Source organism: Sceloporus occidentalis, unplaced genomic scaffold, assembly GCF_023333645.1.
Source record: "Sceloporus occidentalis isolate IW3139 unplaced genomic scaffold, rSceOcc1.0.p SCAF_6, whole genome shotgun sequence".
Classification (NCBI taxonomy): domain Eukaryota; kingdom Metazoa; phylum Chordata; class Lepidosauria; order Squamata; family Phrynosomatidae; genus Sceloporus; species Sceloporus occidentalis.
Window position 1 is genome coordinate 91,260,074 of NW_028316986.1, and position 13,566 is coordinate 91,273,639.

The 13,566-nt window shown below is 38.8% G+C and overlaps 1 protein-coding gene across 1 annotated transcript; it reads right to left on the reverse strand.

The window, feature by feature from the left end:
- On the reverse strand, window positions 1-3,017 carry LOC149311093 (uncharacterized). The gene is made up of 2 exons (XM_089529478.1): window positions 2,775-3,017; window positions 1-687 (listed from the first exon to the last, which is right to left on the reverse strand). The coding sequence occupies exons 1-2, from the start codon at window positions 3,015-3,017 to the stop codon at window positions 1-3; spliced, it is 930 nt and encodes a 309-aa protein (XP_089385604.1).
- Window positions 3,018-13,566: the final 10,549 nt, after the last annotated feature.

Consider the following 13,566-nt stretch of genomic DNA (forward strand, 5'->3'; position numbering starts at 1 on the left):
TTAGGAATTAAAATACTCAACAAAGGCTTCTCTGATCCTTTCCCCCTTTTCCCTCTCCTGTTGATCAGTCATATAAGTTGTAGGGTCAATGACATATGTCTCAGGAGAAGTGTTTTGTCCCAGAAGGACATCTCCATTGCTCTCTATTATGTTATGCAGAATACAGCAAGATAATATTGCAGAAGGTAAATTTTGAAGAGACAGGTCCAGACCTTTTAGAAGCGCTTGAAATCTTGATTTCAAACGCCCAAAAGAACGTTCAATAACGATTCTAGCACGACATAATCTCTTATTATATACCCGTTCCCTCCTGCTATGACCAATTTTGAAAGGGATGAGCAAGAAAGGTTTTATGGGATATCCACCGTCGCCCAAAAGAAGTGGCCCGACCTGTTGTCCTTTAATTGTCAAAGTTGGACAGCCGGGAACATACAGTCCTGCTTTGAAAGCATGATAGATAGGGGATTCCTGGAACACGTGAGCATCATGATTTACTCCGCTATGTCCCGTGTAGAGATCCACAAATTTTCCCGTGTGATCACATGTGGCCTGTAGAAAAATGGAGTGTTGCTGTTTACGGTCAATGTACTGCGGTCCCTCGTGAGCTGGCGCCTTAATCGTGATGTGGCAACCGTCAATTGCTCCAATCACCTGTGGAAACCCCAGGGCTTCAAATCCAGACATATTCTGTGATTATAAATAAATATCATTGGTACTGTAACTATTAATGTTCTTTAAAGTTGCATTGATACATATATACATACACAAGATACATAAGATACATAGATAGATAAGGTATAGATAGAAGAAAGATAGATAGATAGATAGATAGATAGATAGATAGATAGATGGATGGATGGATGGATGGATAGATAGATAGGGGGCCCTCCCTGCATCCAGGAACTCAAAAGGACTACAAATCCCATCTTCTGTGAGTAGTTAGGAATGTGTTAGCTAGTGCGTTTAGGCCTTCTGTTATTTTCAACAATGGCTTGTCTGGAATGAATTCTGTAACCATGTTCTTTGACCTGCAAGGCAAAGAGGCTTTGCAAGAGTGTTATAAATTCTTTCTATCCTATTCTATCCCTTTTTAAAATAAACTTCTTTCTTAAAAAGCATCTGCTATCCCTATACTCCTATACACGTGCCTAGACTCGGCTATTGAAACTAGATCTCTCTCTCTCTATTCCTCAAGCAAGTCTCAGTGTGTGCTTGGGAAGTATAGTTCATTATCTCAGGGTGTGCTTGGGAGATATAGTTCATTGATAATTCACTGAGTGGTGGCAGCGGGAAATGTAGTTCTTTAAAGAGATCTCCCTGAGAGTAATAGCCACGCACAGTGCTTTGCTCCCAAGGAATCACCACATGGATAGATAGAGAAATGCAACTGTCAATTGCTCCAATCACCTGTGGATAGATAGATAGATGGATAGATAGAGAAATGCAAAAGAAGGAAAAATTTACTTAATCAGTGTATGTATAAAATCCCCAGAATATCTATATAGATACATGAATGGGTGGATGTAGGGGTAATTAAAAATAGATAACGAGGCGTATGTGCATGTAGGCAGGCAGGTAGGCATGGATGTAGGGGTAATTAAAAATAGATAACGAGGCGTATGTGCATGTAGGCAGGCAGGTAGGCATGTAGTCAGTCAAGAAAGCATGAAGAGTTAAAGAGAGAGAGAGAGAGAGAGATAGAGATAGATAGATAGATAGATAGATAGATAGATAGATAGATAGATTGTTAGATAGATAGACATATAGATAGATATATAGATTAATAATTAGATAGATAGATAGATAGATAGATAGATAGATAGATAGATAGATGGATGGATAGAAAAATAGATAGATAGATAGATGGATGGATAGACAGATAGATAGATAGATGGAATTTTAGATAGACTGAGGGATGAAGGAATGGATGAATGGTGGTGTGCTTAGGATAAATGTACATAATAACCATTCAGGTGTAGTCTCCGTACTATATAGTTAATTAAAGTGATAGATAAATACATAAAGTTGTATATCTGCACAGTTATAGATAACTCATAAGGATAGATAGATAGATAGATAAATATATATATATATATATATATATATATATATATATATATAGAGTTAATAGAAGGATAGATAGATAGATAGATAGATAGATAGATATTTAGATAGATGCATGGAAAAGAAGGGGTTGCTTGGGAAAATGTACTTAATCAGTGTACATTTGAAATCCTCCTAGTATCTACATAGATACATGTATTGTATCTATAGATACATGGATGTAGGGGTAATTACAGATAGATAACCAGGCCTGTGGGCATGCAGGCAGGCAGGCAGTCAGGCAAGCAAGCAGTCAGGCAGAATTAGGTAGAGAAAGATATGTATGTTTATAGATAGATAGATAGATTGATAGATAGATAGATAGATAGATAGATAGATAGATAGATAATCGAATGAAAGATAGATATATAGATAGATAGAGGCATGGAATGGAGGGGTAACTGGGAAAAATGTACATAATCAATTCACATGTAAAACCCCAGTAATGTATATTTATAGGTACATGAAAGATATGTAGATATGTAGATGTAGATAGATAGATAGATAGATAGATAGATAGATAGATAGATAAATATATAGATAGTAGGATTTATTGAAGGATGGATTAATGGATGAATGGATGGATGGATAGAGTAGAGGAGATTGATCAACTGTGGATAATACTGTTTTTTAAATAATATAGATATATAGAAAGAGAGAGAGATACCAACCTTTCTGTAATCTCCAAGGTATACTGCCCTCCGCAGCAGGACCATTTCCATACACAGGAACACGTGAATGATAGCCTTGTAAGCCGTAGACTTTCCAACACCAAAAAAAGTTCCAACTGTGGCATAGGAACCACCATGTGCCAGGTAAAATATGGCCATGGCTATCTGCTTTTCAACAGGAACTGCCTTACGGAACCGAGTGTTTTGCCGAGAAAGATGGGGACGCAGCTCGTCAGCAATCATTTTAAAAACAGCGCGCGGCATCCTAAAGTGCGTTTTCCAATTAGAGTCAGACCAGACAGTTCTAGCAAAGACGTTCCAGTGCACATCTGTCTTGGGGTATATCCACCACCTTCTAGGCATCGGCTGAAAGCTGATCAGGGCGCCGTGGCGAAAGAAAGGAAGCATTTCATCCAAAATGAGAAGATAATGTCTCATTTCTGCATCATGTTCTCTGCTGTCACACAATGTCATGACAGCTCTGCATTGGTCCATTAATTTTTCTATCAGCAAGGTTATAAAGGAAAACATATACGCAAATTTCCTACGATGATCCATGAGTGTTGATATACGAGGCAAAGGTAACCCAGGTAGCAGTGGGAGGGGAATGAGGGAAAATATATATAAGTTAAGGTAGGCAGCGCTTATGACGTTTGATCGAACAAGCGCCTTGATTGGTCCATTTAAAAAAAAAACCGCCAAAAATACATCGAATCAGAAACGGTCACTAGATGGAAACGATCGTCACAGATAAATCGATTTCGATTAATGCGGGTTAACGTTACGTCATTGTGACGTAGTATTGATTGACAACTCCAAATAAGGTATGGAGGGGAAGAATCGCTTTATTTAAACACCGATTTCATGCCAAGTGAGAACGCTTGGAGAACGCTTGCAGGTGAAAAATGCGATTTAAACCAGCAGATGGGAACGATAAATAAAGCGATTCTGAAAGCGGGATAACAACAGTGTTATTCTAATTCGAGTTAATTAAAAGCGTTTTATTTAAATTCGTTTCAAATCCTAAGTGGGAACAAGCTCTGTAACAGGCCTTAAGAGCATTTTAAGAGCAAGCTAACAGCTCTCTTTGTTGTTGTTAACTGCCTTTGAGCCAATCTTTTGTGGATGGGAATGTATATTGATTGTTTCCAATCTGTTGGCCATCATTTTGTTTTCCAAATCTGTTGACATATGTTGTTTAGCTCTAGAGTTGACTAGTCAGTGTGGATTGCAGCAATTTGACTAGAATATCATCTGTTTCTGGTGATTAGTTTTTCACCATTTGCTTTTTAGAATTTAGGGTTCATCTTCATATGGCTCTTCATTCCATATGTCTTTCATTTTGTTATCTCTTTTATATAACTCTTCTGTGTATTGCAGCCAGTGTCTTTTTATTCCTTCCTGGTCTCAAATTATGTTATTTTTATTGTCATATAGTGTCCAGGTCCCTGGTTTGAATTTTCCTTTGATTTCCTGGATCTTGTGGAATAAAACTCTTGTTCTTCCTTTTCTCTTGTTGCCTTCTTTTTCTCTGCACTGGTTGTTGTAGCAGTTTTCCTTATCTTTATGCACTATCTGTTGTACTGTTGCATTCATGGTTCTTAGTACGCTCCTATCTCCATTTTGTTTTTTTTCTCTTCTTTCCTTTATTTCCTGTAGTGTTTTATCTGTCATCCACGGTTTCTTCTCTTTCTTGTTGTCTATTGAAAGTACCTGTCTGCATTCTTTTTTTATTATAGCTTTGGTTTCAGACCATAGTTTATCTGGTTCTCAATCTATTATGCTTAGCATTATCCTTAGCAGCTCAAATCTTGTTGTCAATATATTCTGTTGAGATAGTGTTTAGATCATATTTTGGTAAGATCACTGTTTTCTTCTTGAGCTTTACTCTTATTATTGATATGAGTAATTTGTGGTCTGTGCCACAGTCATGTAACAGCCGCCCTTACCCACAATCAATAGTGTTTCAGTTGATATTGTTCTCCATTTTGGAAATTTACTAGTTTTACTTTTGTGCTGTTTTACTACTGCTTTTTTGCATCTTTACTGTGCTACTAACTAAATAGGTTGCCAGCATTTCAAGCTTGATTAATAATTGGTGCTTTGTTACTTTAGACATCCTTTCTTACACACAACTCCCCATTACCAATCTGTTTGAGATTTATGATCTTTTTTATTTTATGCACCTGATGGTTGTTTGTGCAGGTGAACTCCTACATGGCCATTTTAGACACTAGAGATTTATGGTCCATGTCACTGATACTATAAACATGTACAGGATGCCTTTCCCAGGCTGAAAATGATAGAAATAGCAAGTCAAAGTTAGCTGTCATCAGAAAAAAGATGTCCATAATAGTGGCACAGTAGATTTGCTCTAGGATGTATTCCAAGCTTTAAATGAACACTGTGCCCTATTCCCCAACTCCTTGTATAGTCCCTTTTATATCTGGAATAAAAAACCAGAGCGGATTGACTGCAACATTGATACTGAAGCCTGGTCATCTTGGAATCCTGTCATTGAACCTGAGTGTCTGAACTGAAGGGTGCACAAAATGCAGAACATTAGCAGACAGTGCAGAAACACAAGGCAGTGGGGATCTATGGAGAGGTGCATTATATGTATGTGATTATACTTTCTCCACTTCCACCTTTGCCTCTGTCAGCCAGATTTCTCCCTTCTGTCATCTACCTTTTCCCTCCTGTAGATTCTAATGAAGGGGGGGGGGATAGGATGGGTTTGGAATGGGTAGGATCCCGTGTTTGCGTGGTGTGTGTGAATTCACTTCAGGACTTAACATGAATGTTTAAGGAGCTATCCAGCATGCTGAATCTATTTTGGGGATAGAGTTCAGCACCTTGGATAGGTACTTTAAATTATAGAATGAAACCTGTAGTGGCTTCACTGCCCTACTGCCATGGAAGCTGTCAGCTGCCACTGTCTCTCCCAAGAAATCTCAAATGCTCCCAGAAAATTTGTTCCTTTTTTGGGAGGCCATTGCTGCTGTCCAACCACTGGTGATAGGGGAATCAGTAAAGGCAGCTGAAGCCTTTGCACTTTAGTGGTGAGGCTTCTAAGTAATGACCTTGGGACATCCTGTCAAAAATATATATAATTGCTTTATTGAATGCAAAAATGCATTTAATTGGAAACCTCTTTCCTTTATCCAAATAAGATCTTGAAGGCAACAGAGCAGCATGTAAGACTAGGTGGTCACAGACACAACCCTGTAGACAGAGGTTGCACTGCTTGCTACAAGAGGCAATTCACATCTCATATGGAAAGGCAGTGAGTGTTCAGGAAGCATTAATGGCAGGGAAATCAGACAATGCACATGCTTGTGTGCCCCATTCCTTACTATGTCTTGAGTTGTGCTAATACTACTTCTACATTTTGCTTTCTTAAAAGCAAAAGTAGAAATGTGACTGTGGTTTATATGGGAACTGCCATGTGTACTTCGATGTGGAAATGTCACTATTTAATTAAATTTTAATTCAGATCTGATAGATGCAGATCTTTCTGTCCCTGTGAAGACCTATATTTTTACAGTCTGTGCCTTTCTAATCACTAATTTGCATTCTTGTTGTTGTTGTGTGCCTCCAGGTTGTTTGAAACTTATGGTGACCCTAAGGAAAACTTGCAACAGGGTTTTCTTAGCAAGATGTATTCAGAGTAAGTTTATCAGTGCCTTCCCCTAAGGTTGAAAGAATGTGATTTGCCCAAGGTCTTGTACTTTTTAATCATCATCCTTTTTGATAGTTTAATTATTTTTTAGCTTTTGTACAATGCAATTTTAGGTGTATCTATTTTAATTTTTGTAAACTGCCTTATGTCCCAGAGTAAGAAAAAATGTGCAACATTAATGGCTGGAATTCTATTGCAAAGTTATGAATGTGTAACTACCATAGCTGTGATACTATGGTGCTACACAGTGACTCCCTGCTCAACCAACTAAATTCTCCCAGTCTAACCAACCACTTACCAGAAAGCAGCCTCTGCAGCTGATGGGGGTCTGTTCTCCTGTCACTTGGGAAACAGCTGATTGATGTTCTCACACACTCCTGGACTGATCTCTAATGCAGCAAGCAGAAGCAGACTCCTGCAGCAGTTTCCTCTTGTGCTGAAGATAACTCATGTGAGGGGGTGGGTTTCCATCAGGCAGCCACTTCCTGATTGACAAAGGAAATGGTTCTCAACAATCACAGTAGCTGCTGTCCAGTAAATGGGGTCTGGGGGACTGTCACGGTCCTTACATGGCCCCTAAACTAGGGACTACTTAGGGACAAATACTAATGCACAACTTCAGGCCACATATTCCTAGCAACCCAATTGGGTTCCAGCCAATATTATTAACAACAACCCACACACGAGTTTCTTGTACATATGCATTTCAAGGAACAGGGAAGGAGTCAGTCAATGTTCCCTGGAGAGGGCATTCCATATATGGGTGCCACAGCTAAGAATGTAGGAGAAAGTGAGACTGACAGATTCTTCTGTTCTTAAGTCTGCTCTGAGCATGACCACGTTTGAATACAATCGGCCCTTCTTATACATGGATTTTTTATACACGGATTCAAGCATCCACGGTTTGAAAAAAGTATAAATTTCAAATATCAAACCTTGATTTTCCAATTTTTATAAGGGACACCATTTTGCTATGTCATTATATTTAATGAGACTTGAGCATCCACAGATTTTGTTATCCACGGGGGATAACAAAAGGCCCACTGTATTAAAACAAGGGTCCACTGTATAATAAAATGCCAGGAAAGTATACCACTCTTATGTATAAAGTTGGTAAATCATTCAGCTGGCCCCCATTTAATTGGTGAAATTCAATAAAACATCAGTTTTCCAACAATTGAAATTCAAAGACATTATAAGCAATATGAAATAATCAAAACCATGTCAAAATGTGACTTTACCACTAGAGCTATCCCTCCATATCCATGGATTCTGCATTCATGAATTCAACCATACATGGCTTGTGTGTGTGTGTGTGTGTGTACACATATATAAATCTATCTAGTGGGATACATCAATGGGGATCAATGCACTGCGAACCCTGGCAGTTGCCATTCCTAGTATATAGCAATAGCAAGTACATTTCTATACCACTTATTAGTGCACTTAAGCACTTCCTAAGCACTTTACAATGTGTAAGCTAATTGCCCCCAGCAAGCTGGGTACTCATTTTAGCCACTTCCTCAGAAGGATGCAAGCCTGAGGCGAGCTTGAGCCCTTGGCTGGTATTGAACTCACAACCTTGTGGTTTGTGAGTGAGTGGCTGCTGTACAGGCATTGTACTGCACCACCAGGGCTCTTGGAGAACAGAGAGGATTGTTATATGGTATTGACTCAGTATAGGGGTGACCATTACAAAGAGATGTCCAGTATACTGAGAAGGTTTGAAGATATCAGTTGAGATCCTACATTGCCAACTGAGTTACAAATTTATTACTAAATTTATAACTAATATTGTCTCTTGGCCTCGCCCTCCAAACCAACTGTAACAGTTAGCAGGTACTCATAGCAATGGAGGTATATTTTACTGGTGATCAGGGCACAGTAGGATGATGTTTCCAGACCCCTCCAGCCTGTGTTTTATGGTGCTATGAGGAATTGCAACAGGGTCCTGCTTCTGCTTGTGGTGGCTTCACTTGCTGATGGAAGTGGTCTGGAAATGTTATCCTGCTGTTTTGCTGTTCCCCAATTGCCAGCAGAATTTCTGTCACTCATTGTGGCTTTCTGAAGTTTAAGGTGGGAATCTGAGGGAATTTACTATCATGACATTAGTTCCAAGATCATGATTACATAGTATAACTGAATATGGAGTGGCTACTTATCTGTAACTCTAGGTTATGAATCTGTTAGCCATCCAGTACAGGAAGAAGAATGCCTTTGGTATCCAATCTGAATATGGGAAAAGAGAAGCAGCAGCAGTTTTACTTGGGTTTTGCTCTGCAGCACAGTTAGAATAATGCTGAATCTGGCTTTAGTGACAAGAAATGCATCAAATATTTATAAAATGTTCTACACTGGACACAAAATGTTGCAATCCTTTTCTTCCAAATATTCAGAATGACTGGGGGGGGGGGGGGGGGGCAAACCACCCCAGTGTTTCATGACAACATAGAACCAAAAGATTAAAATGTTTTGATTTTGAATCTTTCTTTACATGCTGTTTCTATGTTGGCTAATCCTTTACATTTTTGTGGTTTAAGAACATGATGAAACTGTTTGATAAGAAATGCTGTGTTGGATTTGCTTCCCAGTAATTAGGCTTGGATACAGTATACTTCAGAAAGACAGTTCCAGCTTCTTGAAAGTATAGAGACACAAATGCTCCTAGTTTGAGTTAACTGAAGGCATAGCTGTATTTCAGCTAATCACATTCCTGGGAGATGCCCAAGAGCAGAACAACAGCCCTTCTAGATCAGACCACTCAGCCATCTGGTCTAGCCTTGGTCAGCCTCTGAAAAATCCACAAACAAGCCATGAAGGCAACGTGATGCAACTATTTCATTCAAACTTGATGCAACTATTTCATTGAACCTAAAAAGATTTGGCTCTGTTCTGTGTCTGGATTAGGAATTACCTGGGAATGTCAGAAATACAATCTTGAGTCCCATAGTGGAAGAAAGGTAGGAAATGTACCACCTTTACCAGCATTGGTAATCATGTGACTCTCAGATGTTGCTGGAGTTCAACTTCTCCCCATCCTAGCCAGGATGGACCATATACTGAGAAGTGCTCAGATGCAGTCCAATATGATTTGGAATTATGATTCCTACCCCTGATGTACATACATACATCCCCTGTAGGTACCATGTAGCTAGTCTAAATTGCCTTTGATAGACTTTGGTTCACCTAACTCCAGAGCTAAACCATGAAAGCTGCTAAGTAATAGTGAATTATATACATTATGCATAATAGGAAGGAACACTGTTTGTCTACACTGAAACTGTTGGAAGAAACTATTGGAATTCTAGTCGTGTGTGTATGTGTGTGTGTGTGTGTGTGTGTATAAAATATAATATACTATTCTATTATTGTTCAGTGAGTCCACTTTACCTTTGAGTTTCACTCCTCCTGAACTCTTGTTTAATTAGACAAAGTCCTAAAATTATTGGAGCATGCACCCTTTCATGTAAGGTTTAATTCCTTCACTTAATTTGCTCTTTTACTTTGCTATATTGACAATGCAGTGATAAAATACTGCCAGAAAGAAACTGATGTTGTAAGCATTATTGTCACAAGACTGTCTTTATCCATTGTTTTAGTGAGATACACATGTGCTCCTTCAAGTTAGTAAAACAGCTTGCAAATTGAGTCTTGATATGCACAGTCTTGCAAACACATCAAAATTATTTTTTCTTGCAGAGCTGTTGATATGCACACAAGTGTTTATGTACATTATGTACAACAGCATACAAAAAAGAATGGTGCATATTTCTAATCATCTTTATCATTAGATTATAATGATATTCTTTTGGATCCCCATTCAAATCATGCTTAGAGCAGGCCTGTTGAAACTGATAGTACTTGATTGCATTGTGACTAAAGTTAGTCTCATTCATTTCAGTATTTTACTCATTATGTATGTGTGCTGTCAATGTTACTGGAGAGGCTGCTGCTATTGTATTTATGTATGCATACAGACAGGCAGTTGAAATATGAGGTGAAGATGCAAATGAATGGAAGAAACTGAAACTTGTTGAAGACTGTTTATATGCAGAGCTCTGTACAGTTTCAGATATAATGGTGGACTCATAGTGTTTTGATTTTTCTTTGTAAAGAAATCTGAAGAATTTTGTAAAGAAGACAGAAAGATATTCATGTAGTTTAACTTCTGATATCCAACCTGAGTCAGTGTGGTGAAGTGGTTTGGGTACTGGACTAGGACTCTGGGAAACCAGGGTTCAAATCCCTGTTCAGCCATGGAAACTAACTGGGTGACTGTGAACAAGTCATATTCTCTCAGTCTCAAAGGAAGGCAATGAATAAATGTTGCTAAGAAAACCCCATAAAAATGATTTTCCCTGTGGTTGGATCAGAAGCCAGCATTCATTGGGCAAGTTCAAAATAAAGCAAAACAACAGCACTCTAAAGAGCCTCTTTAGGGAAAAAATGTTCCACAAATTAGGTGAGTTAGAATAGTTGGATTTAAACTGAATGAATTTAAACTACAATGATACTAAAATGCCAGGGCTAGTAACACTATAGCCCAAAGAGAAAATGACCTTCACCTAAATTAATCAAAGTCCCTAGGCTCCCCCCAGGAAGGAAAACAAAGTGCTACTTAAAGGTTTCCTGTAATCCTTCCACTTGGATAACACTGAAGTCTCAGAGGAGACCTGTGATAGCCTTAGGAGTGTTTTCTTACATGTTTTTGTGTTTGTTATCTCCCTTACAAACTATCCATCCTGAGACTATCCCTCATGTAATTCCATAATGTACTTCAGAGTGTGTTAGGCATTGCATTTACCCAATGAGCACTATTTTCTGTATTTAACTTCAGCTAGATGTAAACCTGACTTTAAATCATGGATGTGTGCAGGGCAGATTTCAGGCCTGTGGAATTTGGTTTATTGTTTACTAGCAGATGTACCCAGGTTTGCACAGTTTAGAAACTCCTTAGTTCCTATCCAACTCCAATGCACTTTTTATCCAGCCCACCTAGGAGTCCTTCTCTTCCCTCACCCACTCACTAACCCAGGCAGTCTTTCTTTAGCATCATCCACCCACCTACCCTGGTTCTCTTTCTCTCCCTTAATGCTAAGTGCTCTTTCTTTTTTCCTAACCTGGTGTTATTTCAGTGCAAGAAGACCCAAATGAAGACAGCAGCTCACAAAGATGAAAAATGTCTACTTTACTCATGGTATTCTGATCATACTTAACATGCTTCCAAGTGCTAAAATTAATCAGGTTGGAACTAATTATTCCTGAAAATGTTTCTTTGGAAATAAAAATCATTTCCACCTAACTCTGGATTTTGATTCTTCTTGGATTCTTCGGAGACCTTAGAAAAGTGGGTTTCTTCCCCCTTTCTGAGGTCTCGGAATCTTCATTCCTTTTTTTCTCTGAGACACCAGACAGTGGAGCACGTAGGAAAAAGAATATGGGTCTCTGCACTGATATCGCATTTGCTTGGTGTTTCCCTTCAAGAGTCAGAATCTAAGTGGGTATCATTTTGAGATGTCAGGAGAGATGTTTCCTATTTGTAATAATGCAGATCTCTCATAAACTCTGGGAGGTGGGTCTTTATTGGGCTACAGATAGCCTTCAAATCTTAAACAACTGCTCACTTAAAACAGGATGAATAACTGGGTTTGTGGCAGGGTCTGAGTTTATGGCAGGGTCTTGTCCTTGTATTACCATGGTAATAGAGGGACACAACCCTGCCACAAACCTAGATGCCAACTCTGTTCCCACATCTACTCTAAGAACAATATTACAGGGCCCAATAATATCACCCATAACAACAGAGGTACATTCTCTCAGTGTGATATATGCCATCCTATGCCAGCAATGCCCCTCTACACTCTGCACTGAACAAGCAGGACAGTCTCTATGCAAGAGTATAAGTGGGCATCAGACATTAGAAGTGGCAATACCCAAAAACCAGTTTCAGGACATTTAAATCTCCCTTGCCATACAGTATAGGCTGTAAAGGTCACAGTACTTGAACTAGGAAATTACAAAAAAGACTATGAAGAGAAATAGTTGAACTGAATTACACTTTCCAATTCATTAGCAGAAGTATGAACAAAAACAATGTTTTTTGTCTTTGGCACACTGCATGTATTAATACAATAGTTTCACTATTGTATATGCAATAAAAAGAATCTTCTCAGAGAAGGTTTTGAACCCACTGAAATTGCAGAAACAGCAGAAGTAGTCTCACAACTAGACTATTGTAACCTTCTTTTGGCAGGACTTCCTATCTTTCACCTCCATCCTTTAATTTCTGTCCAGCATTCAGCTGCACACATTATTACTTCCGCCCATCACTCTGACCATATCTCTCCTTTATTATCATCCCTTCACTGGCTCCCCTTCCCCTTCCATATTCAGTATAAACTCCTGTTGCTGACTTTTAAATCCCTGTATGGGCTGGTCCCTCCTTATTTATCAGACCTTCTTTCTCCTCACCTTCCTGCTAAGGCCCTCTGTTCTGGTAATCAAGGTCTGCTGTCTAAGCCCAGGATTTTCTCCGCCCAGTCCCAGATTCACCCCTTTTCACTTGCTGCCCCTCACTCCTGGAACCTCCTTCCCCCACTAACAGGGGTCATCACTTCTTTAACTAGTTTCAAAACTGAGTTGAAGACCATTCGGTTCAGAGAAGCGTTCCCAGGCATTGCGTGACTATTATTTGCTATTTGACATTTTTAATTTGTTGCCTATTTTATTGAACCCTTTCCTGTACTGTTATGTATTATACTATTATTTCTTATATTGTATGCCATGGGCAGGTTTACTCTCATCTATTTTATTGTTTGTATGTACAGCACTGTGCAAATATACAGTGCTATAGAAATAAAGCATAATAATAATAATAATAATAATAATAATAATAATAATAATTTTGATAAGCAGATTTTTTGCTTTCCCACATCAGCACTAACTGACTGCTATAAAGATCTGAAAAACCTGTACCACCTTGCCCAGCCCTATGAAAATCTAGAGCAATGGACATGATTTGCATCTTTCTTGATCCTTTTATAGTCGACCCTCCATATCCATGGACTCTTCACCCATGGAGTCAACCATCCATGGCTTGAAAATATTTTT

Bases quoted from the DNA above. Each gene is read 5' to 3' on its own strand.
- LOC149311093 (XM_089529478.1), bottom strand. From the start codon at position 3,017: ATGATTGCTGACGAGCTGCGTCCCCATCTTTCTCGGCAAAACACTCGG. The intron at 688-2,774 runs GTTGGTATCTCT...TTATAATCACAG, and splicing joins ACCTTGGAGATTACAGAAAG to AATATGTCTGGATTTGAAGC.